General features: G+C 44.0%; 1 protein-coding gene across 2 annotated transcripts in view; it reads right to left on the reverse strand.

Annotated features, from left to right (window-relative positions):
* Nucleotides 1-27,386, reverse strand: part of rngtt (RNA guanylyltransferase and 5'-phosphatase) — an 81,578-nt gene that overhangs the window by 50,082 nt on the left and 4,110 nt on the right. For both annotated transcript variants that reach the window (XM_071528061.1, XM_071528060.1), the window contains exons 5-10: nucleotides 22,665-22,740; nucleotides 21,244-21,493; nucleotides 18,923-19,032; nucleotides 18,199-18,300; nucleotides 3,578-3,713; nucleotides 1,517-1,588 (exon numbers count right to left, since the gene is read on the reverse strand). In XM_071528061.1, the coding sequence (XP_071384162.1) occupies nucleotides 1,517-1,588; nucleotides 3,578-3,713; nucleotides 18,199-18,300; nucleotides 18,923-19,032; nucleotides 21,244-21,493; nucleotides 22,665-22,740 (746 nt within the window). The remainder of the gene's footprint in view (nucleotides 1-1,516; nucleotides 1,589-3,577; nucleotides 3,714-18,198; nucleotides 18,301-18,922; nucleotides 19,033-21,243; nucleotides 21,494-22,664; nucleotides 22,741-27,386) is intronic.

Raw genomic sequence — 27,386 nt, forward strand, 5'->3', positions numbered from 1 at the left:
AAGTGAGTAAAACCCGTTGCACGTATCAAAATTATCTATCACAGCTAGAGAGGACACCTACTTCTCATTACATTCTAATCACACGCATCCCAACCCTAAGTTAAGTGTTACTTCAGGCCGTGGGCCCGGTGGGCGGCGTGTTCCCCCCCCTGTTGCATTTCCATGCTGAGTCTCAGGACGGAGCCTCGGTGCCGAGGAGCGGCCCACCGCAGATAATGGAGACGGCCAATAATGGCCAGCTGGGATCGATGCAGCAGCGTTTTACCGATGGCTTGGGGGAGCCCCGCGGAGCCGCTAACCCCTGCGCCGGCTCACAAAGATGTTCCCCTCGCCGCTGGAGCCTTTATTGAGCCACTTGCTTGTGTGATCTTCTGATCGATGGGGAGAGGAGGCGACAGACAAACATAATGGCCCAAGTCACCCCACCCTCCCCCGCCCCCTCTCCCGCCCCATGGTATTCATCAAGGTTTTATCAGGCAGGGAGCGGAGGCTTGCTGAGGGCAGACTGCAGGCTCGTTCGTCTCCGTGCCTGCCTGCCATTACCGGCACGCAGATCGGCTGAAGGGAGGAATTGATTTAGAGTCGGCAAGAGTGTTAGCAATTAACAGCCTTGTATTATTGTCCTCAGGCTGTCCTCATAAAAATGGCCGAGTTGAAATAATGTAACAGGAGAAATATATAATTAGACCTCTATAGCAAATTTTACACACGCAGTTGCACTAGGGCAATTATCGCCACCCACCGATAATACGCAGCAAAAGGATGATCATAAGTTTCAATTCAACCCGATACAACGAGGCTACTGGCAATGTCAAAGGTTTGCATCAACATTTCATACAACTTTAGCAAATCAACACTCCTATCCTAAGAAATTATGAAAATAAAAGAAATACTGAAGCAAGCCTCAGCTCAGTGGCGAAAGCTAGCCCAAAGACACAAGTTGTGAATGGTCAGCATGGCTCAGACATAGAGTTCAGCCTTGGCGTTGTGGTTAAGGTCAGGCTTTAGCAAACCCTGGTGTTTGACAGGGTGTGAGGTCTGGCAGAGCCATGTTCCTCCCTCAGCCTCCAGTCTGACAAAGTCATCTCTGTGTAAACACTGCAGAGCCAGGATGAAGATTGCCCTGCTCCTGCCTCCTAGGAACCCAATCATTTGATTTGATTAGGTTTTGATTTTTCAGGTTTGAGGATAACCAACTCCCATTCAGTCAATGCATTTGCTTCCTGTATACCCCAACATCCTACTCTGATTGACTATGCTACTCACTGATGCCAGTCTAAGACCACGAGGTATCTGAATTACAATTTCCTCTGTTGAACCAGACCCTCACTCACTAAAGGTCAAAAAAGAGATGGCAGCAACAACGGCAGTAGGGGCTGATGGAGCTCAACAGTGCTAATGGCATTGTTTTAATGGGCTGTTTTATCCACTGATCTTGATCTGGCAGATTGTCAGGAGTGTTGAGGGGTGACAGGTCAGAGCAATGGCAACACGTGTCAATGACCGGGCTACTCACATTGAATTTGATGATATCGTAGATCAGGTAGCGGGGGACGGGCTGGCCGTTCACTTTGTCAATGATCATCTCCTGCAGAAACAGAGGGAGGAAAAGGCAGGCGATTCATCTTGAGAGAGTGGGATCAACAGATGGAGAGGGAGTGGGAAAAGGAGGCAGAGATGAAGAATTGATTGGTGTAAAGAGGCACAAAGTTAGAGAGATAAAGATATATATCCAGGCGAGGGAAGATAAAAAGATACTCGAGAGCTACACAAAAAACTTCCACAAAGGAAAATCCAAAATCTGGGGCCTTTTCACATCACAGCGTGTTGAAAACGCTTCCTGCTTGAGAGCGGTTATACAGGATGGAAAACAGCAGTGGGTCGGTAGGGGGTGAGCGCTCTCAAGGGGCTGTGTCTTCAGAGAGAGGGAAGATGCCTACGGCACCGGGAAGGAGAGCAAGGAATTAAGGAGGTGGGCACGGTGTGTGTGCGTGTGTGTGTGTATGTGGAAGAAGAGCGGCGGGGGGGTTGGGGTGAAGTGGGGTGGGTGGGTCCAGTGAAGAAGGACACGAAGCAGAAATAGCACTGCACATCCATTATGCAAGACTCTCAAGTTGAGAACCAGGTGCGCCGGCAGCGCGGGAGGCCCGACAGGCACATGATTGGTTTTCGCAGAACTGTTACACAAGCATGCGGCGGAGGGACAGCAGAGACGGGCGCGGAAGCAACGCCACCGCGGGTATCGTATTGTTATCGACGGGAGCGTCGCAACTCCGACGCGTAACCCGCTGAGTATGAGAATGAGCCAGGACTGGTGTTTTATTCCCTTGCCCCTCATAAAATATTCAGGCTGAAGAACGTGCTCAACTGCTATAACTGGCAAATAAAGCAGTAGCAGGCAAGAAGTCAGTAAAAGGATCGAGTATTCAGCAAACTGCCAAACTGACCAAATGCATGATGATGGTGTCATGGTCAGGTGACTTCTACTTTCTCGCCCATCCCACAGGGCAAAGCACCAAACATCAACACCCACTTGCCCTTGCCGTTGCGGGGGAGAAAATGGCGGTCACGCTCTGCACTGTGGGACGGGCTGGAACGAACGAACGATGTCATTCCGGGCGGCTGTCATCATTATGCATCTGCTGCACTGAACCATCGCACAGACAGAAAGCAATGGATGAATGCATTGAAACACGAATCAAAAATTCAATCTGCATTGTGCAGTCAATATCTAGTTGATGTAAAGCTTGCTAAAAACTGTAGTAAAAATCAGCATATAAAGACAAAGGCAGCTCCTTTGGGCTAAGGATGAAACGTATCAAAGAACACAGCTGGGCTTCTGCGGGGCTCGCAGTGAACAGCCAAACACAGCCTCTCTGAACACGGAGCCAGGAGCATCAACAGCTGAATAACAACAAACACCAGTCAAAACAGCCCTTGCAGCAATCTCAACGCACATGCACACGGCTCCTTCAAAGGAGCACTAATGTGCCGCCGTGGCGTGGCCCGCCTGGGTGAGGAAGCCCGAATCCGCCGCATCCATCAGCGGCTCTTAAGCCGAGAGGAAACAAACACCTGCTTTGCATAAAATTGCTTAAGCCTGAGAAAACAAGACCGGAGGGGGGAAAACAAGGAGGACGACGAGCGAGTCGTCTGTTATCGCGTCTCCCGCGCCGGAGTGCTGTACGTGAAGCGGGCGCCGGACGTGTCTAATCAAATCTCGGCTGAGGAACGCAAACGCGCGGCAATTTCCTTGCCTTGGGTTTCCTGTTAGGGAGGGTGATAATGAGTCATGTCTCGTGCACCTGCTGCCGGGGGAGAGCCGGGGCGACGGAAACCGACGTCAATTATCTGCGGGGTCGGGCAGCGGGGCGGCATGGGAAGGGGGGCTACAAGGTCGGGGAGGGAGGGGGAGAGGGGAGAGGGGAGAGGGGGGTGGGAGGGACGTCCAATTCCAAGTGAAGTGAGGACAGGGTCAACTTGCGGCGAAGCCACATGACAAAACACACACACCTCAAAAGTAGTAAAAGAAGAAAGGGGAAGTGCAAAAAAGGACAAAACAAAAAAAAGAACTCACCCCATCCAGTAGAGTGTTGGATAAGTGGACGCGGGGATCTTTCCGGAAAGGGAACTCGAGGTTGGCTATGTGGAAGATGGTGTTGTCTCTGTCGACCATGTACACCTCATTCTTTCCGTTGATCAACATCATGTACCTGTAGGGGCAGAGGAGAAACCATTAGAGTTAGAATTACCTGTTTTTGTGTTTTCAATTTCATTTGGTCACATCGGCTACATCAACTGCATCTCAGTTAGAGATGTACAAATAGTGGACAAGTATTTCCCTACCTGCTGTACAAGCACAAAATTAACATTATTGATCTAACATGCTGAGACTTTCCATTTCAGTCATGTTTGATAATTTCATTGAAGAATCATCAACACCTGACAAATTTAGAAGAGAAATGAAGCTAAATGTGCCTTGCCAATGTTTCACTCCACCAAACAAACAATGCTGCCTATAATTTTCTTTTAATTGGTTTGTTTTGGGGGATCGAATATGGTAATCGCACTTCAAAGTTTACTTGGAATTGCTGTGAGAAAAGAGGAACGCAGTACTTGACATTCAGGCTGCACTCAGCACCATAAACCCCAGAGAGATGGTCCTTCTATCTTTAATGTGTAAATTGGTCTGTTTAACTCCAATAAAACAAAAAAGGTGAAAGCTTTTATGGGAGCTTTTATTATGTCTGGGAAAACAAGAGAGATCACACAAGAGTTAGCACAGCAACCAGTTGCATTTTTCTAGCCGTGCATTATGGGAACCATCGGTGCAGATGGAAAGCATATTTGACCGATCAGATTGGTTGGCCAAATCTACTCGCTGTATAATGCTCCTGTGAACCACAGCCACACTGAAGGAAGTCAAACTTTTATAAAAGCTTCCTTACGGTCTCACTTTGACTGATCAACTTTGATCACGTTGCTGTTAAAAGCTCTACATCTTGTTGTTTAATGGCCCATCTGTTGAATTATTATTCTTTTTTTTTTGATTGTCTGACCAGCAGCAAAAACCACCCCAAAGTATTCATTTTGTAATGATATGAAACTCTTAGCACTTGTAAAGCTGTAACCACCAAATGCTTGGTATTGTTACTTGATAAATGACAATAACGATTAAATGATGATCAAAATTATAATTGATTATTTTTTTAATCCACACCATTGATCGACTAATTGTTTCAGCACTACATTGTATAATTCAGAAATTCAGCTGTCATTAATATAATTCAACGTTACAATAAGCTAAAATCCAGAGACAGAACAATATAAGTCTTGCTGCATTGTTAACCTTGGGGATCAACACGGAATGCAAATTTGTAACTTCAAGTGTTGAACTTAAAATCACCCGAATTGCATCACAGTTAAGAAACAGCTGCTGCTACTACTGCCGCCATTTAGTTTAAGACAGCAGTTAAAAGGAGAATCTTTCATGTGACCGTCAGCATCTATTCCTGAGCTGGAGAACAGACACTGACTGCCCTCCCTGCCCAAATTCCTTCACCACAGCTACAGCTTTCTGCTCTTATCTCAGTCCTCTGTGGCCCACGAGTAAAAGCCAGCTCTAGACAAGCAGACACAAAACAACACTCATCAAGCCCCATGTTTTGAACATCACCCTGGATTACTGTGATTGATTGAAAAGAATTCAAACAATCTTTGGATGTTTTTTTTGTTACCTTTAGCCAGACCTTTCCCCTTCTGCCAGTTATTGATTGACATTTACACCCGAATGCGAGGAGACCCAAGTGAGACCGGCTGTGCTCGGGTAAGGTTGGGCCGAATTTCTCAGTAAATAATAGCTAGACTTTGGGTTCACAAATGTTGTTGAAAAATACTGGTATTAGCAATTTATCATTAGGAAATCAGCAGCAACAAAGAAATCTATTTCAGGCTTTAGTTAGGGTTTGGAAGAAACAGCGCAATATATGGAATAAAAATAAATACAACAAAGGACCAAAAGATATATAAAGGATAGGAACAAATCAGAATAAGAGACAGATTTAGATAAATCATTACATAAAAGCAAGTCTATAGAAACTAGTCTCAAGAGAGCAGGTTGTTCCACAATCTAGTGGCCTTGATGGTGAATGCCTGGTCCACTTTGGCCTTGAGTCTAGACTGAGGAACCGCCAGAAAAGCCAGAGGATCTCAGATGATGGCAGGACAGCATCGCTATATTAAATTTGGATAACGCCCAAGCGCACAATCAGTTCTAAAACTGACTGATCCTTGCTACTGCATTCTTCAAAAGCTGAAGACGAGAGATTGACTTTTGATTTACGTGGGTATATTCAATTTCAATTCAAACTTTATTTCAGACTCAGGGTCCAGATAAAAAAACAAACAGGACATAACATACAATGAGTTATATACAAAGGATCAATAAAAGATCATGGTTTAAAATATATATTAATGTCTTACAAAGAGACAACTGTACCAATGTCTCCACAGCTGGGATTGGTAGCGTGTAGAACTAAACCTTATGTTTGATAAAACCAAGATGATTTCATTTACAGAGTCATTAAGCCGGCAAATAAATTTATACATGAGATTTCTTAAAACAGCTTGGAAAGTATTGACTCCTGCAGCCACAAACATTTCACTTGAACTACACCATCTAGGTCTTTTAAGTAGTATTCTCATGGCATCATTATAAGCTACTTGAAGTCTCTGTAAGCTTGCTTTTTTGTAGTTTGACCACAGGTGTACAGTATAGAGCGGTGTACAATATGCTCTAAACAGAGACACCTTCACTCCATCTGTACACATACTAAACTTGTGTGAGAGAATGTTTGCTTGTGCATACATTCTGCGGCATTGCCTATATATATCATCATCATCTGTCATTTGTTCTGTAATAAAATGACCAAGATATTTTATCTTATTACAGACCCCAAGATTATTATCAGACAATTTGAAGTCAGGAAATTTTAGACATTTGTCCTCTTTGGTTCTACAGATCAAGACAACACTCTTACTGGCATTGTATTTGATATCATGTTCCACCCCATACACAGTACATATAGTAAGGAGCTGCTGAAGACCAGTGCTACATGGACTAAATACCACAAGATCATCTGCATACATAATATGGTTCACTAAAGTATTACCAATCATGCACCCAGTATTACAGGCTTTCAATCGCTTAGACAGATCATCATATATAGATTAAAAAGAATTGGGGACAAAATTCCCCCTTGTCTGACACCATTGCTAACTCCAAATGGGGCTGAGACACTATTGCCCCATTTTACTTGCATAGTCTGGTGGGCATACCAGTAAGCCAGAATTCTCACAATGTATTTGGGCACCCCTCTTTGGCTCAATTTAACAACTTTCTATGATTAACACGATCAAAAGCTTTGGAAGCATCGATAAAACACATAAGAACTGATGAGTTTTGACCTCTATATTTGTTTACAATTTCCTTTAAGGCATATATACACAGGTCAGTGCCATGTTAAGCTTTAAAACCAAACTGGTTATCTGTGGATTTAATAAACTCATGTATTCTATCCAGCAGGATTCTTTCTAGAACTTTTGACAGTATGCTGGCTAAAGCTATGGGCCTGTAATTATCTAGGCTGCATACTTTACCAGCTTTGTCCTTAATAACTGGCACTAACAGAACAGCCAGCATTGAGTCTGGTAACAGCCCATGAATCATAAAGCCAGTAAAACAAATAGCAAGGAGAGGAGCTATCCTCAGACTGGCATATTTAAGGTGTTCAGCAGTAATGTGGTCTAAACCACTTGCTTTGTTATCAGATATCTTGTTCATAGCTTGGTACACCTCATGTGACATAATCACCATTGAATCATTACTCTTCATTTTGTCCGCCTTGTACAAATCACTTTTGACACAGTTAAATAAGGTACTATAATGCTGTCGCCATAACTCAGCAATATTGTCTGTTCCAGAAATTCCATCTACAGTGCATGGTAAAGATGCTTTACAGTTGTTAAGATCTCTCACTTCTTTCCAAAAATCAGTAGCATTGTTACTTAACAGCTTCTTAGCCATGGAATCAGCCCTCATGGCTTGCTCATTTTTACAAATGAAGCGAATGGCATACTTATATCTTGCTTTAGTGAGGTTTTTGTACTCAAGCACATGCCCTTGTCTGGGTCTGCCTGCCATAGCCCATGATTTAAAGGCTTCACCGGCTTCAGCATGATACTTAGCTACATACTCGTTCCAACCAGGTCTGATGTTATGTGTCTTATTTTTATGCTTGTAGTAGGGCTTACTGCCTTCATACAAAGCACTTACTATATCATTATACATGGAGCAGAGATCTCTCCTATGCTCCACATCCTTACAATTAACGTCACTACAAATAATTGCATCTCTAGATAGATGAATATTACTTAAGGAATTGTCTGTATGAGCATAATAGGCTAAAATGTCCTCCTTTGTAAGGGTTGAGCAGTCCAGTTTTTCTGTGTTGACACTATTTCTATTCCTAGATAGTACAGGTAGATGTTCAACATTTATTGACATAGCAAAAGGTATATGATCAGTTGTTGCTACCCCATACAAAATGCTCATACACCCCAATGAAGCATGTGCATCAGCTGTAGTAATACAATGGTCCAGCCATGATGTAGTGTGCCAGGCCTCACTAATGTATGTATAACTATCTGTAGGTATAAATGGAGTTACAGCATGAATGACTTTCTCCAAGTGGGCCGGGGAGAAGAGTTATTCCCGCCCTCTAATCTGTCATGTCGCCCTGATGTACAGCTCCATGGTCAGGGAACTGAAAGGAGAGGCCACTCTGACAGCACCCAGGTTGATTTTCTCCATACATTGGGTACATTATCTTAGTGTGGAAAAGACAGAACTATTACAATAAACTGTACATGTGCTTGGGAGTGATAAGACAAACAGAGTCCACAAAGACGCTCACTCAGTGCCGATGGTGGAGCCCCAGGTCCCACCAATTCCCAACTTTAGGACAAATACTGAGCTATCCAAGGCCATATGAATAAAATATGTACTTCAGTCTTACACTGAATGGTAAACCAATTCCCTTTCCCATTACAAAGTCCTTCGTCTTGCAGCGTCATTCTAAAAGCTGGCTCCGCACAAATGGGGAAAAAAAAATGTCTTTACTCGTAGGAGGTTATTTTATCTTCAAATAGCATACATTCACCAGGGGCTAGGTGATTTATTTCTATGACTAGGAAGGCTGCCCAGCTAATCCTTGGCTGGCGTTTGCAGGTGAGATATAAGACTTACAACTGACCATTACAGTGACAAAAAACCCCTCTAGTTTTTCTCCACGCCCCCCCACAAATTCAACTTCTGGAGGAGCAAAGGCCAAAAGAAATTGTTGTAAAAGAAATGTTGTAAAAATGTCATTGTTTCGTACTTGAATCAATGCCATTGGTGGACATTTAGAGGATGCAGCAGTGAAAATAGCGAGTCAACTAATCCCTTCAATTAAACATAGGCAGATATATTTCACTGTGTTGGCTTCAGTTTAAATAAAAATAAGGAGAAGCAATGGAGAAACTCCAAAAACAGGATATTGCAGAGCAAGGTTGGAAAATTACTTTTCCCATCCACAGGCCCCCCAAAACTTGTGAGCAGTGACTGTTAGACTGTTAAAACAGCTGCCAGAATAGGCCAATTTCCCAGCAAGAGCTACATGATGAGCATTTGGCTGGTATTAATTTCCCCCTGTTGCAGAATCGTTATAAATAGCTGCTAGGCAAATATCTTCCTCTACATTATGCCAAACAGGTAAAGAAGCTGCTGCGGCATGAAGCACGACCATGCAGGCCCTTACACCTTCATCTAATTACAGCTCCATTCCTCCAACACCGCTCGCAGGATGGAGAGATGAGGTGGAGGCCAAATATCTTTAATAACACGCCTGTGATCTTAAGCTGTTAACTAACTCAAATTCTCAACTTTGAGACACAATCACTTCTAGAGGGGTGGTCAAAGTGTGTGTGTGTGTGTGTGTCTTCCACTCAAGTTGGACTTATTTAGGCTAGAGTTGTGGTTGTGGAGCTGCTCGGGTTTACACCAACATCATCACTGACTATTAATCTATAAGTAATCTGTTAACAGGACTAATTTACTCCAAATTAACTAATATAAACAACCCAACTGGACTAGAGGAATCCAGATCGTTTGAAACCCGGTTAAAATTGCAACCCAGATGAAACCAATCAACCACTCCATCTAAATAATCTATTCCATTTGGAGAAAATGAGGCTAATGCGGGGCGTGTAAATGGATGTTTCAGCCTGATTAGGGCAAGATGAATCTACTACGGTTGAGTTGTTTGTATGAGCAAACACCTCAAAAATAAATAAGTTCTGTTAATGCATTATTAACCTGCATATTAATTGTTCAATATTAATTAATCAGTGAATAAATTAACATGCATAGAGCCAACTAACCTATGAATATAACAAATAGTTTTTATCTCAAAGGAAATAATTTCATATGTAAATCTCTACCAGACCAGACTAACTTAAACGGCCCCAGTTTGCTGTAAACCGATGGTGATTTTCTTCTGCATATATAAAGGTACTTTATGATACATCCCTCCCTCATCCCTCCATATCCCACCCGCACCATAATAGCTGTCTTTCACTATATTTTGAGTCAACAAGTAGGGATAATTTGTAGCCTGCATGCAAGCATGGTCACTGTAACCAGATCTTTTGTAGTTTCAAAACTGCAAACCACACTGTTTTGGGTGACAAAAAAAAGAAAGAAATCCTCAATAATCTACAGAGAGGCACAAGAGCAAGCAAAGCAGTCAAACCAAATGCTTGCTGTTTGATCAGCGGAGTAGGCCTAATCAATCTGTGCTGGCAGACACCCTAGGCAATTTCAAATGAGGGGAGAGTAAACAGACAAAATCCTTAATCCTCCCTTCTGCAGGTTCCCAAAGACGAGCCGAGGAGACGGGCCACGCCCCAAAACACAGGCGCCGTTGTTTCCTTTCAGCCCGTCGTCCTCCGCTATACGCTGTAATTCTTAACAGCAAGCAATCGCCCCCTGTTGAAACACTACCGCCCCAACTGCTGGCTTTGTTTAGATTGTAATTCATTGGATTGTAGACATTTGTCACTCTGAAATATATCGTCTGAGCTTCTGATATAAGGATTGCATGTATGTGCATCTGTAATGTTTGTACGCTCAAATCTGTACTCAAGAAGGTTCCAAAAAGCCTTTATTTCATGTGCAAGTCAAGCTGTCTGAGAATATACGTGAATATACCCAAATGGTAAAAACACTTGGTCCGTATCATTGACAAATGTACATGCACAGCAATCTGGTGGCTTCATTACACACCTCTTATGATGAACCCAATTACACCTCGGAGGCTGACTGCTGCTCTTTATTACAAAATACCAAGTGGTGAATAAAGCAGCATGAGCAACTAATGTCCTGATGAGCAACTCTGGTCTTGCTCTATTTCGAAAGGTTAAGTATCCTAATCAATGCGCCCTACGACGGAGGATAATTAGCCTGCTACTTTATCATATTAGGGCATTCATGCGGTGCAAATGGCCAGAGAGGCTTTGATGGCCTACAAACAGAGAAATTACACACAGGCTGAAGGGGTGCACAGCTTTTGGGGGAAACTGATGTGAGATTAATGACTTCCCCGCTGCCAAAGCTGTGCATTTCTCATACCTGCTGTGACTCTCCGCCATTATCACATATGGATTAGACGTAATTAATTTGCCATCAATACCAGCTGGTTCAAAGTGGAAGCGCTGGAGGGCTGCCAGGAACGGGTTTGTGCGCAGAATACTCGACAAGCTGACACAAAGTCGGCACCGAGAGGGGCCTCGAGCCTTTCCACGCAGGGGTGCAGTGAAGGGTAAATACAGCTTTCCAATCTTTTACTTTCATGAATACAAAAAGTATCATTGTTTACTTAGATTGATAGCTACGTGTCTTACTCTGCTTGCTGACTGGAGCTCACAGTTTACCTCTAGATTCACCTTGTGTCTGAGATGGTAAGCTCAAGATGCCATGCTAGTTTGGCATCCGAGTAAAGAGGATGAGATAGGGTGAGATTAGGGATGTAAGTAGAAGTTTACAAAAATCATGGTTGAGAATCATGGTTACATAATTAACTGGAAAAAGTAAAATCCAAACCTTGATTACAGCAATTCCCAATTTTGATTTTTTTTTTTCCACTCAGATGGATAGGTGTTTCAGATGAGTTTTTCAGGCACAATTTGGAATGAACTTATTTCCCACTTAGTTCTGCAGAAATAAAAGCTTTCATTGACTAACTTGACACTAAGTCCAAAAAGTACCACTTTCTAAAAATAAACAGTGCATATGTGCTGTTATATGCATTGTTTTAACCCCAAGTGAGGTTGGGTGGGGATGGGAACAGAAACTCAGCATCAGCACGACAAAACGCTCCCATCTCTGATAAATGCGGTGCTTTTAGTAAACTATCTCCAGGCGAGAATGTGTAGGAAGAGGGCAATCCCCGAGCAGTTAGCTGGAGAACGCACACACTCAAAGACCAGTGTAATGGAGGGCTTTTATTTAAAAAAAAAAAACCATAACACAAAACCTGGAAGGCAGACATATAATCTAATCCTCGTCATTACAGTCAGATGCGTCTAGGTCAGCCTGGCAGAGGAAAGTGGCGGTAATAATAGCCCTCCACACCCTCATCAGCTAAAAAGAGATCAATGGAGAGGGACGAGCTTGACCCTCCTCTCCCGACACGACTTTTCTTTTCCAGTGATGTCTGAAGAGAGGAACAAAAAAAAGCTAGCCTTGAGATAGATTGCACGGGGGAAAAGAAAGAACGTGGGAGGAGAAGGAAGGAGTGGTGTCAAGTTGGTACAGTTGGGTCTACATTTTCAGGGCGGTTGCGGACACACGATGAAAGTATTAAAAAGGCTCAGAGGCAAGGGAGACGGTATTGAATGAGAAAGGGAACGGGAATAACAATCCCCCCAGACGGGACGATATCTCCTTGTGCACAGGAGGGGCGGCGGCGAGCCACTCTGATATCTTCAGACTCTGAGCGGGACAGGTTTGCAGCGGGCCAAAGTGGTTCCCCCTGCCGTCTAATTGGCCAGTTAGCCATGGCTAACGCTGTCAAGTGTGTGCGGCAGAACGGCGAGGGAGGCCGTTAGCGCTGCGTGACTCCCCGGCGGAGCTCTTCTTCATCAGTGGAGAATGAGGCACATTTCCACTATCTTCAATCTCCCCCCTCGCTCTCTCTGAAGTCGCGGTAATGGCAGACACCGCGTTCTCCCCTTACAGCCAATTGGAATATATTCAATGCGGCGGGTCCCTTTATTCTTACGAGTGCGCGTCCCTCTCCCCACCCGCTCTTTTCCGCCCCTGTCCTCTGATGGGTGCTGTGAGCCTCGGATTCCCCCCCCCCCCTTATCCCCGAGCCCCGTCCCTCGAGCGCTTTAGCCTTAATGAGGCGCAGACGGTCATTGTGTCGGCTTTAGCGGCCCTGGGTCCCGCGGCCTGACTGACAGCAGCTCGGGCTCCCGGGGGGCCTCGGATCAAATCCAGCAGCTTTGCACATCATTAGTGTCGGGTCCACGGGCAGCACTGCCTCACTACTGCCCACGGAGGACCGAGTTCATTTCTCATTTAGGAAAAAAAAGAGTCCAAGTCTTAAACGACAAAGTGAACCACTTTTGCTTAGCCTACGAGTAAGCACAAGGGCGATGAACTCATCCTTAATAAAACTATACGAGCTATAGATTTGAACATTTGTTCACACAGAGCAGGATTTGAAAATACACCCTTCTTATCATCCTAAGTCACAAGTGGGGCAGCAATAGAGAAGGGGGTCCCATCCCTACTAATTGAGACGCTGTAGATTTGCCCAAATGGAATTCTGGTGTTCGGACACTTCTCCTTCCACAGCAAGTATCTCGAAACTTATGAGGTAAGTCCAAACTGTCCCTTAAACAGCATTGAGCAGCGGTCTGTCCAGAGAAAGCTGGACTCACCAACGTTAGATTTCTTGCCTCTCTTGTCCCTTTCATATGTTTTGCAATCGCAGACCAACCAGGTTGGTAAACACGAGTGTGTTGTGCAAAGTTCACTGACGTCACATTACAGGATTACTAGGTACTGAAGTTCAAGTTTTTCAAAGTTACCTCCCCAAGGAAGACAGAATCCTAGTGCAATATATGTATGCTTGCAGCCTCCCTCTCAGCAGAGTTATAGAAATCGTAAATCAACACAATAACCAACGGGGAGTGTAAACGACAAGTAACAATGCTCTGACAATAACCAACCAATAAACAGATGGCGGACACGCAAACCACTCCTTCAGACAAAAGATCTAATATGGGACTTCAAAGAGAACATCAGACTATTGATTCCTCATTTTCAGTGAATGATGTAAGTGGAAGTTAGGGGTAGAAGAGAGGAGTTTAAGAGGAAAAATAAAAAAGCCGAACTTGTCCAATTGCACTAATTGAGCCACAGCCGAACAGCATTACGGATTTTTTTTAACATCCCAGGGAAGTGATTGATCGCTCTTCCTCCTCCGGTTATTCTCTGGGGCACAGACCAATCTATTCCTGACAGAGGGCTCTGCAACAGGACAGCTAAAACCCAACTCAGGCTAAGTTTTGCCCTCCTGCCAAATCCAGCGACTTTCCTGTCCCTTCCAAAGCCCATCAGAAGCCACATCCTTGGCAGAGAGCAGACTTAGACCTGTCACACAGTGAATAAATCTACAGACAATGAATCAGGGATGGGTGCACAATGTTTGCTGCATAACAGCAGTACTGTGCCAAAGTAATGACTGTGATTGATCTACTCAGCAAGAAATAGTCCCTGCTGCATTGCCCGGCGGCCATGGGGAGAAGTCAGTGTTCGTACTGGGTCAGCCAGGTGGGATTGTGTGTTAACTGTGTGAGAGCGTTATTAGGATGCTGCTGAAAATTAACATGGGTGCTCGCTTAATTCATCCTACAAAAATAATGATTTTTTTTTTTTTTTTTAAGATTTATTTTAGGCATTTTATGCTTTATTTGACAGAGATAGTGAGAGAGAGACAGGAAGGTAACCCTTGTTACCAACAAACATTAATTCCTTCACATAGTTTACTGACCCTCACTCTGTGATGGAGGCTCTGGGTACGGGAGCTGAACACGCAGCAACCCAGTTCCTCTGTCCAGGCACTGACTCTCATACACACACACACAGACCTAGACTGATATTCATCTTGATGCTTTGGCAATATTGTCTGTGAACTTTCATGCCAATAAAGCACATTGAATTGAATTGAATTGACAGGAAGGTATGGGAGAGAGAGAAGGGACCTTATGGTACGCGCTCTACCCGGTGAGCCACCGGGGTGCCCCCAAAAATAATGATTTTATAAGCTCTGAATGAAATACAAAAAAAAAGGGAATTAATCAATTTGAAAGTAAGAAATGACTTCTGCCAGAATGGGAAACTTTCTTATCGTCATTGAGGTAACAAAGGAAAGCTGGAGGGATTTAGAAAAACGCAATACTTTTAAGAAGGCCTCCGGAAAATATGCAAAGAGAAAATCTTCCCAGACCACCTTGAAGAGACAAATTTCCTATTAAAACTCCATTTCGGGTCTTAAAAATGCCACCGGCTAGGAAGTCGGACATTTAATAAGGAATTCTCTGCACAGCCCGTGTGATGCGTGGCGAGAATGAGAAATTAACATCGCACTGCACATCATCGCAATCAGTAAATCTCACTGGAAACGCACACAACCTCAGAACTCATTCATCTTAACTAATGTGTGGCATAACTGCTCCGCACATTAAGGCTCATATTTCAGAATTCATACTTTATTCATCATTACAGAGTCTCTAGGATTAATACAGGCTAGGCAATGGTGATTAAAAGCAGAGCTAATCTCCTTATATGGAGCTTGTTTAGATCCACTGACAATTGACCCTGGGAGAGCTCACTGCCATCTGTCTTGGCCCTATAGCCAAAGGCTTGCTGTCCATGAGTCAGAGATACTGTCCAGACTTAATAAAGACCCACACCCACAGGGATTCTACTAGACATAATCAGACAGATTTCCAACTTTTGTTATTTTTCACCAATCAAAACCATCTATCAACATCGGGTCTTTTGTATAAGCACTCTGAATTTCACATAAAAGCCAAACATGTATGAAAGAGATGGGCCATTTGCTGTATGAATGAAATTAATAGCATTTCAGCTCAATAGTGGAAGATAATATCAGACCAGCATAAGAACAATTGAGAAAATAAAGACCGTTTTGTTTCAACATGCGGCATTAAATGTCATCTTTGCCCCAAATGAGAGAAGCTCATTATTACCGGCATTCATTCTAAGGCAGACCACAACTAATAATTATGTAAATATCCACATAAAGACACTGCATCGATCCTTTCTTGCAAGTTCCTCAAGCCAGGGTCAGACATATAGACGAGCGTAGCTTTCCACAACCCAAACAGTGACACAATGATAAAGGAACAATATCACAATCAGAAAGCAGTAGTCAGAAAAGTCACAAAAGTAGTCCGATTTTATCACTAACCTTGGCCTAACACAATTCTGGGACCAGTGTGGATTTTTTTGGAAATGGCTGCCAGACTCTTTTGTGGAAGAGATAACACAACAGAAAAATGTGTCTACAGATTACCTTGGAAGAAAATAGTGCTGCACTTCAAACTTAAAAAATGTCAATCAGAAAGTGCGAGGGTGAGTCATCACAACATTGCAGAATATTTACAGAGAAAGTGGAGAAAAAAAAATATTTGAGTAAACTTACATTTTTGTGAACATTTTTGTCAGATATTTGATTTTGTAAGTAAGAAGAAGCAACAGAAAGAGAAAACAGAAAGGCTCTACTCACAATAGGGCTCTCTGTCAAATAAAACTTTTTGTCATGTAGCCTATATAGGAAGATCTAGATTTGATGTTCCATGATGTTTTCTGAGGTGGCTTATGGTAGGATATAAAATAGTAGCTCCAGCTTTCAGTAGTGGAAAGTGTAGAGATGTTGAGTTTGGAGATATTACATCAACAGTTACATATCTGTTGATGAAACCCAGTATAGGACACAATGTTGTACCCCGGTTCCAGAATAACAAGTTAATGCACAACTTGTGTCCGGAGAATAAACAACAAAACGATGAAACTTCTATACAGTTTTATGTGTCAATTTGTGGAAAACAATTTCAGTCACACCAGTAGTGATTGGCAGGAAGGGTCGCAGGGAGTCAGACAGCACTTGCTGTGTATATTTACTGCCAAATGCAGTGCTGTAGGATTCAAAACCTAACAACATGTTTATTATTAGTTTTCAAGAAAGAGCAGGTCCAGGCATGAGGAGGTTTGACATCACTGACTGCATCAGGTGCAAAAGTCCCTCGCTTCTCCAACGCCCACACACACACACACACACACACACACACACACACACACACGATGAACATTGATTGAATTATTCTTAGGGCAGATAAATTAGCCTCTCTCCATTATCCTGCAGCACAATTTGTTCTGGGGAGTCTAAATTATTCTGGTGGGTGGGACTGGTTGTGACACAGATGGGCCTCAACAAAGCCAGAGCCCGAATATGCCGTGCAGAGATAGCGAGCCAGTCTCATTCATCTACACTCCAAGCACTATCTAAAACCCATCTCGGCTTAGAAATATCAAGTAGGCCCAATTAAGGCGCAGCCTGATATGATGATGAATCTTCTCTTTCTGTCCGTCTCTCACTCTCTCTCTATTTTTCTTTCTGTCTGTCTGGTGACTGAAGAAATGAGGTATTTCGGTTGAATGAGAGTCTTCAAGTAGCTGGAGGAATAAAGGTCTGCAGAAAAAGAAAGAAGTGCTAAGGATCACTCACTGTACAGATTTTAAAAGCAAACTCTGAGAAAACTCTGATTCCTGTGTCCAGCAACACTTTCAAGCATTTGCAGATGATGGTAGTCGATTACACACATTAGCAGCATCTTGGTCAGGGGCCAAATCTGTACTCTGCTAGTCTCACTCTTACAGGAAATTAAAGCACTGATATGTAAAATTCAGAAATTGACTGCACTCATGAAATATTCACCAGCACAGTGAACATTTCCACCAGCAAGAGAGACAGCGCTTCATAGCAGACTACCGGAATACTAAAACTGCTTCTACCCCTCAATGCTAGCCTCTGGCAACAGAGACACAAGACGGGAGAACACAACACATTCACCAAGAAAAGTGACAGGAAAGAAAAACTGCCTTGTTGCATATATTATTCCACTCGGGTAAGAGATGGGAAACAGTCAGCCTTTAGCTGCATCAGTTAAGCCAATATGCAATTACACCACCTAAGTCTCCATAGCTCTCCAACTGCCATTCAGCACGCTGAGCTAAATGAAGGTGATTAAAACCTAATGGGAACCGAGGAGAAACAATGTTAGTATTCCTCTCGCAGTCCTCACACGCCTGGAAAACATCTCAGATATAACCATTCACGCACGCACACTCGCCCTATACTTAATGAACACTCACAAAGTAGCCTAATGAATAGGGAGAGAAGCCAATCTATCCAATCAGAGACACAGAGAGAGGAACCTGCATCTGCATATATGGACAAGGAATCGTTCAATGTAAAGAAACCCCAGGAGCAGCAGACCCACCGTGTGCCGTCGGCCTTCCAGCTGACTTTGTATGGATTCTGCTCCAGAAAGCGAAGGTTTCTCCTGTCCATGGACACGGGCTGAGCACCAGGGAAACCAGACCTGGAACACAAAGGTGAGCACACACACACAAACACGTTTTTATACTTTCCTACTTGACTGCATTCTGCTGAATCACATTCATCTGACCTTTGACCCCCTTCAAACTGACCCCCAATATTAATCCACTACATGTCTAGCCTTCACCAATACATTTACTTGAAGTCAAATCTAAACCTCAAAAATAACCAATTTCCTAAAGAAATCCAAAGAATGTTACTACTACTTTATACAATTAAAAAAACAACCTGGAAACATCAGGAATAGGAAAGTTTAATTAATACATCGTTCCTTCTGTGATGACAAGACGTAGCAGTAGAGCTGATTCTATGCAATTTTTAATAAAAAGGCTGCAGCAGCATATTTCTCTAAAAAAAACCCAATCTATTCCCAACTCTGGTGCCTGTCTTAAAAGTGGCATGATCTAAAAAAAAAAGTAAAAAAAAAAAAAAAGAAGTGATTCAGGACGAATGAGTCACTCACAACACAATACAGCACACCCACGCATGTGTCCACCAACACACACACACACACACACACACACACACACACCCGCACACAGAGAGAGACGCAAACACAGTTTCCTAGAGGGGGCATGAGAAGGGGAGAGGGAGGGGCTTCTCACTTTTCCCACTCGGCAAACTCCTGACACTTTCTTTGGAGCTCTCCTAGTTTGGGCTGTGTGGTGATCTGTGTGATGCCTTTCACCGTGACACCTTCCAGGAATACTGCACCCTGGGAGGAAAGAAAAAAGAAAGAAAAAAAAGAACACAGCAGGTCGCAATTTGTCAGGATTTGAAGAAACATTCACAGCCTCCTACACACACACTCACAAAAAAAAAAACACTTCTCAATGCAGGTGAAACTTCTCCAAACAGCTGCTTTTTTTTTTTTTGCCTTATGAATCCCTGTGTGCTGAGACAACAGGCAGGAGCGGCATAAATGGCGCTCTCCGCTTTAATCATTTGCTGAATCCACCTTCTTCAATCTGTTCCTCCGCTTCGGGCTCCCGGGAAACTGCGCTCCACCTCCTCCTCAGCCCCTCGCCCCCCCCCCCACCCTCTTCACCCCCGCACTCTTGTTTCTAGTGGCATCAGCCACTTGGATGAAAAGGTGGATGACATCTGTAGCTCTCCTTCCCGGCTAAAAATGATTCCTCTGCACTCTCGCCGCGCCTCATTTCCTAACCTCGCTCGTTTGTTTCTCTTTCGTTGTGACCTTTTTTCCCTCGTTCTCCCCAGATGAGGTCTAGGAGCTGTTGTTATATGATAATATATGCCATTTAGAATAGAAACCGATGTAGTATGATAATGTATGCCGCTTTGAGTACCGTGAGTGCATACATATTGAGTACGAGTGGCTCCGGCGGGAAAGCAATGCCCAGTCCTAGTCATGTTAATCTCATTCTCTACCCTTTCTCTACCGCCTAACCTCATTCAGGCCATCTGCCATCTGCCTTTGACTTATGATGCATTCACACCAAGCGTTAGGGGCGGTTTATTCAAACTCTAGTGCGTTTACTCCTTTAGTTCGGTTCGTTTGGCCAGGTGAGAACGATGCCATTCGAAACCAAGTGGCACCAAACAGCCACTTTGAAACTGTCTGAAATTACAGGTATCTGTCCTCTTGCAAGAGAACTGCAAAGTGAGAACATAATCCCAACAAAACGAACCCAAAACACAAGGGTTTATGGGTATAAGGAGACGGATGTTGACATCTGATACCCAACGGTTACTCATGCTTGGAAAGCCTAGCGTAATAAAATGAACCGAGGGGCAAACCGCAGTCCGGACTGGTGCTCATATTCAGCTATTTCTTCATGTGTTCTTACCTTGTATGAACACCAGAGAAGGTAAATACTGCAAAGGGCACAGACAAGTCCATCATGCTGCTCTAAAGTTACAGGGACTGGAATCAGATTTGTTTTGACCCCCCCTCTGCTGCCAAAATCTCTAATAAATGAGCTACTTGTGAATTCATGTGATTTTTCTTTACAAGCCCTGGTTCTCTAAACAAACCAAATACAAAAATGTAACAAACTAAAACTTTTCCGCTATGGTTCAGACCGGTTTGTAAGCCTACTCCACTCCTCAGTGGCAAACAATTACATGGTCTATCTACTATCAAAATTTGCAGAGCAGCATATTTACTTTTCATTTCAAAACTCAAACACGGTTCATCCGAGCAGATTTTATGATGATTCTCTCATAACAGCCGAATGGACTGATGCTCCTTAATGACAGAGAAGCGCTGCAGTCTGCAGGACCTGCTGCGGCTCCTCTCTTCCCTCTAGACCTGTCTGTCACCAGGAATGTCATGACTCAGTGTTTTGGTAAGCTACTTGCAATCATAGAGATATATGAATGTTCGCTCATTCCAGAGTTTGTACATGTGCTTGTATGTATGTACTTGGTATACATATATTCCAGTGTCACAGCTCTGTTTTTTACTTTTGCAGTCAGAGCTTTGTTGTTTTTGCCTTTGCATTCCCCCTAGACTGGCTGCTTGTATTGTTGGTGATACAGGAATTTAAGCTTATTTCACTGTTGCACTTATTGAAAATTGCTCTGGGTAAGAGCATCAGCTAAATATAAAGCAGAAAAACTAATTATGGATAATTACAGAAGATTCAGCGCTTCTAATTTCACTAAACATCACTCTGTGGACTGATGAGTTCTTGACATAAACAGAGGAAGAAACCTAATATCGAATCAGAATTCTATAGCGGCTGAGGAGATGAAAAGTGGCATGATTTCTACATTTGTACGACAAATTTACCGGCGTGTCCCACGTGACTGTACATGAGAGGCCGACCATTTAGAAGGACGGCGTCCCCGTAGGCCCTACATCCCTCTCGCTGCATGAGATCCCCCCGTCCTGTGGAGCGGGACTGATGGATTCCCTACTTAACAGTCCATTTCCTGGCGCTCCCCCCGGAAGTCTTACCAGTTTTAGCTTCTCCTTCTTTCGTTTGCCGGGCCCCGACCCCGAGGAGCTGGGCCCCGACTCCTGGCCGATCACGTTGCCGTCGTCGTCCACTTCCCCGTCGTCGTCGTCGAAGCACCACTCCGGCAGCGCGGGGGCGGGGGGCGCGTCCTCCACGTCGCCATAGCGACGGAAAAGCTCTTTGAGGTACTCTCCCTTGTAGATCCCTGGGGCGCGGGACTGGCCGAACGCAGCCACAGCTGCCTCCACACTGATAAGAGACAGAAGAGAGACTCACAGAGTGCTTTTTTGATTTGCTAGCACTATTATTTTCAGAGGATTTACATGTTGATCGTCTCTCGTAACTCTTTACGAGAGGTCCTCTGCATTTTGAGTGACATCAAAAGGTACACTGGTAGGGATGGGACGATATGCTTCATGATTCAATACAACCACGATACGATGTCATAAATAAAGGTTTAATGACTACAAAGTCTGACTGCACAGAATTATATTCATTTCTGAGCCACAAATCTTTCCAGCAATGGCACCGGCTTGCTAGAATGTAAACAACAATTTAAAAATGTCATTACAAAGTGCAAATAATATAATTTGGATGGAGAGCTTGTGAAATAGTGATAGTCAAGCATCTCATTTGTGATTACTACAGCAGAATAAAATGGAGCTAATATCACTATTCATTTTTCTGCCCCACATTACGTATTGTCACTTTTTTGCATTGCAATATATTGAATTTCAACATATTGTCCCATCCCTACACATTGGTGTATGTACTGCTCATTTGATCCTAAGCCCTAGTTGACTTTCCAGCTATGTGATGAACATCAAACTACCACAGTGCGTCAGGCGTTCTGACCTCAGTGAAGTTCTGTTTACCATTATGCTGAGGATTTGTAGTTATTTTTTCAGGGGCAAACACTGGTCTTTTAAAAAACTGAATACCACTGTTGTCTTTTCTTATTCACATAATGTTAACAACACATGCCACTGCACAGCCTGGGCCAGATGAAGATGCTTTCAGAACATTACAGAGGAAGTGGTGGGTGGTGGGAGGGTTCATCCTGCCTACACGTCTACAGCTTCCAGAGAATTCAAAAAGACCCTGCTTCCCTTTCCCAGACTCCCTCCGCTGCTCCACCTCTGACTTACGACACATTCTCATCCATCCTTTGCTCCGCTGGTCGTGAATTATTCAGCGCCTCTGTCGTCTGAGTTGAGCCTTCGCTATCCGGCGGGCTTCTTTATGAAGCGTGCCCTGATTGGTACTGACGGCGCAACTTCTCTCACGCCATCGCACATGTAGGATATATCGGCAGGAGCGGGGCTTGTGGGGTTAAAGATCCAGCCTCTGGGAAACAACACACACTCCCAGCACTGAGGCTGATCCATGGGGGGGGGGGGCAAGGGGTGTAGGACCTTACCTCCAGTCCATCTTCTCCACCAGGTACGCACATATCAGAAAGCCTGTCCGATTGAAGCCGTGCGTGCAGTGAACACCTTCAGGAGAACAAAGAGAGAAAGCACAGAGGTCAATAACTCCCCCGCTTTATATTACATCTTAGGTATTTAGCTGACGTTCTGCTCCCAATCCGAATATGCTTAAATTCATGTATCGCCCCCCCATCCACGCCCCCCCCCCATCCCCCATCCATCATCCTCACCGCCTTCGTGCAATCAAGTTAACGTGACATAATGTGAAGGAGGCATTATTATTTCAGCAGCCCTGTGGTTTTGCGCCATCTTATCAGATGCGCTCCCCTTCTAAATCGATCAGTCCTCTTTTAGATGCAGTAAGGTGGAGACTGAAGTCTTGTGCATACTGGGCGTCACGTCAGACACTCAACAGTCTCCCAGGCACACTCAGTTCTCCTTTTGGGGGGGGGGGGGGGGGGGGGGGGGGGCCTTGGCTTTAAATCCAAGTCAAAATCATCTGCCTGACACCAGCCCGTAGACCCGCAGAGACCTAGAGACTGATGAAACACAGAGGGAGGTGAAGAGGGGGCGAGCAGCGCACGGGAAAACAAAAAGGTAGGAAAATAGTCATCTCTTCATTTTGAAATGAGTGGAACTTATCTGCAAAACACAGATTGAATTCCTGGGGAAAGAAAACACACCCCCAAGGGCAGAAACAAACAAAAAAAACACTCATATTTGTTTTCCCCATTTCAAGAAAGAGCAAAAAGGTTGAGCTATGAAAACAAACCCTCTCGACGCTGAAACAAAGAAACACAGTCTCACAGACAGGCATTCTTAACCAGGTGCACAGCAGGGTTCTGGCAGTGCGGTGACAAATACAACTCATCCGACTGGTACATTTCCCCCACAGCTAGCAGGCAGCGTGAGATGTTTGTCTGGCCGACACTAATGAAGATGAAGTCAACTTCAGTCAGCGGATGGACGTGATCAGATTTACCTCAGCTGTCTACTTTGGACTTGTGCGCTATAGAGGCGACAAAGACTAATCACAGCGCGGCTTAAGAGAGAACACTGCTAAAATGACACTGCGAGGTTCAAACAATTTCATTTACAAGTCAGTAAGTGGGCAGCGGCGGCTCTGGACTGAGTCACACCACGCCGAAATGAGATATAAGAGAGCGCCCTGCTGTCCTTAGTGTGAAAACGCAACTTGAGTAGCCATATATATACTTGGTGGTGTCCCCCAGGCTGCCTCAGGGCATTGGGTGTCACTGCAGAACATTAACAGCATGTCCCGCTGAAAAGGAAGTGAAAGACAGCTGGATTCGGCTTCCTTACCAACTCCTACAGCTGAATGAAAACAAGAACAAGACACTTTGAAAAACAAAAAATAAAAAAAAACAGTATGGTCATTGAGCCAGAACAGCGTTGAGACCTTGACAGAGGGTGTGGCAGTAGCAGACCAATGATTAGAGAAATTAGCCTGATCTAGAGATACATAATTTTACACACATGATGTCTTCTGATAGCAATACAATCAACTAATAATTCAAACCCTGTCATTCAAAATCACTAATTTGAATAAGTTATACTTCTGCTTCAGGAGAGTTCAGTTTGTCTAGACGGTTCCACTGACTAGCTTGAAAATTTGCATTTCCATCAAGGGTGTCAAAAGGGAACATAATGCTATTCAAGGTCCAACCCCAAGGCCCAAAGAATACTTGCTCAAAAGCATCCTGAAGAAGTGACATGACATTGCCTTTGCATGATATAGCATTTTATGAGTGGAGTGTCATTGTTTCTTCTTGGAGTTCCTTTATACTTTTGGCTTATAAGCTTGTCACGTAATTTGCAAATGGAAGAACACTTTATTAGATAATGCGTATTTACTGTCGCCGTTACCAGACTAGTAAGGAAATAAGAGAATAGAGACTCTGCCCCACTAATCAATGACATCATACCCATGTTCAACCAAACAGAAACGCCAAGGACATAAAACAGACCAAATGGTTTTGTCTGTAATATTGATAAAAAACATCATTCAAAATTTAAGGAAAAAAAATATATAATACATTGCAAACATGCCGAGAGTCCACAAAGTCAAGCTCTCATTCATTGTGAATGGAGCATCACAGTGTACAGAGATGTATTTCTTTGTACAGCAGTACTGTGATAGTTAATAATGTTAACAAATACTGATGTGCTATATATGTTCCTGTTAATCAAATTTATGTTCTCTTACCAATGCATGCATAACCACAATGTTTAAGTTGAATAAACCCAACAAATGCAACACCTGCAGCACAATGCAATACATCTGCAACAGAATGATGCAGCAGTGACAGATTCTGTCATTTGAAATGACTGAACTTCCATTGCCATTGGAAAGCAACACAATTAAACCATTAAATGCAATTGAGGGGGTTGGCAGCAGAAGTAAAAAGGTTGTCTGTACATTTACATCTTATGCTTGGATATTTGCAGAAATGTAGCACCTGGGTCTTAGACTTCTTCTTTCTCAGTAAAATACTTTCTCCTTAGCTCTTACATGTCATTTCTTTTTCTAGCTCTTCTGTTGCAAAACACATAGAGCATGAGAGACAGACAGAAAGCAGCACACACACTAACACACACTGAAAACAGGAAAGAGAGAAATATAGGCTACACACATTCGCACAAATATAGAAGCGGGAGGTGATATAAAGAGCAAGATAAACCAACAAACTAGAGGTGTGTTGAATCGTTAGGCAGGTACCCTAGAAAAATCTTCAACTTTTCTTCACCTCCTCCTCAACTTTCCTGGATAAATAAAGGTTAAAAAGACAACATGTCACCCTACTGCTATTTGAACCTGTCCAATTATGGAGTAAGGCTGCCCCCTGCTGGACACAAAAGGTAAGCCTGTTCAGCCTATGACCTAATATAAGCAATCAAACATGCACAAGTCACAGGGACAGAAAGGGTGCATGCATATACTTCTGTGACTGGTTTAAAATCAACTTACTGAAATAGGTTATGGGGTATTAAACAGGTATTAAAAACAAACTTTTCCTTATTATGAAGGAAAACGGTTTGTTGATATTTGGTATGAATGTGATAGCAGCACAATCACATCGCCTGTTCAACAGCAACACAGGAACTAGTTCCAACATTCTTCTTTTTAAACCTTTTTCATAGTATAATTCCTCTAATCTTCTATTTATTTCATGTAAAATCATACCCATCAACTGAAAAAAAAACTCTCAACTGAGGTAGAAGCACAACTCATTTGGGTAGAAGCAAACTATTTGGGTATTCTTATACTATCCCAGACCCACATTCTCATACTGTCAGCTATTCTTATACTATCACAGAAGCAACGAGGGAAAAGGATAACGAGGGAATGTATTTATTGAACCAGACAGGTGGTAAAGTTGGTAAACTGCTGGTTGTGGGTCAGCTGCAGGTTGTGGCTCGGTCAAACAGGTGGTCATGGTTATACCATGCGAGGGGGGAAGGGCTGGATGATAATATGCCGCAGGATTTTGGCCAGCATGTCCCTGTCTGACCCTACACTGACCCTTCTCTCTCCGTACACCTCTTAATATTTCTCCCTCTTCCTCTTCTTCTTCTTTTGGGTCTCTTCCACAATGTTGGAATCCATCAGCGCTACCCTTTCAGGGTTGATGGGAGGCAGCATGCGCGGTGGTGCTGCAGGCACTGGAGGCACCCAAGGTTTTAGTTTGCAGGGTTCAGTTTGTTCTCTCTTGGGCAGCATGCGTCCAGGACGCGCTGAGGAGCCGGGACGAATTTTGTCAGATTGGCTCTGACCGCCGAGGCTGTGCATCGGCTTCCCGCAAACATTCCTCTGACCTACACTGTCAGAAAACAGTGCAGGGGTACACACAGGGTGGGGCTGGACCCACTGGGATTCACCCATGCCGCTGTGGGTACTGACGAACTCCAGAGGCTCCAGAGCTGTCGGCTTCTGCTGACGGAGCCGCTGGGGGGTCGCAGTTGGCTTGTTGCCAAGCAAGGGAAGAGGCGGGAATCTAACCCGCTTTCCGGCCTGGGATGAGGCTGGCTTCTCGCTGCAGAGGTCAAACGAGGGAAGAGGCGGGAATCTAACCCGCTCTCGGGCCTGGGGTGAGGCTGGCTTCTCGCTGCAGAGGTCAAATGAGGGAAGAGGCGGGAATCTAACCCGCTCTCTGGCCTGGGATGAGGTTGGCTTCTCACTGCAGAGGTCAAACGAGGGAAGAGGCGGGAATCTAACCCGCTCTCTGGCCTGGGATGAGGTTGGCTTCTCACTGCAGAGGTCAAACGAGGGAAGAGGCGGGAATCTAACCCGCTCTCTGGCCTGGGATGAGGCTGGCTTCTCGCTGCAGAGGTCAAACGAGGGAAGAGGCGGGAATCTAACCCGCTCTCCAGCCTGGCTGCGGCCTCTGTCCGCGAGGACCACTCTGTTAGAGCGTCCCTTCACTGGTGTTGCTTGCATGGAGCTAGAGTCCAGTGCATTGATCCTGGGTAGGAGAGTCATTCTTAAGAATGACAATGCCACCTGTAAGATGAAGTCTCAAGTCTTGAGTTGTTAGTCTTAGGTGTCTCTTGGCTTTCTGATTACAACAAAGTTCAAACAGAAAATGGGTCAGCCTGAGACCATTGCTCACTTTTATACAGATTTCTTTCATTTGTGACGTCATAACATTCCCGCCTGTAGCATTCTGCTAGCTAAGAAACATAGCTAAATA

Source organism: Centroberyx affinis, unplaced genomic scaffold, assembly GCF_046629955.1.
Source record: "Centroberyx affinis isolate AG114_WGS23_722 - 3 ecotype Tasmania unplaced genomic scaffold, CSIRO-AGI_Caff_v1 ptg001605l_1, whole genome shotgun sequence".
Taxonomy (NCBI): Eukaryota; Metazoa; Chordata; class Actinopteri; order Beryciformes; family Berycidae; genus Centroberyx; species Centroberyx affinis.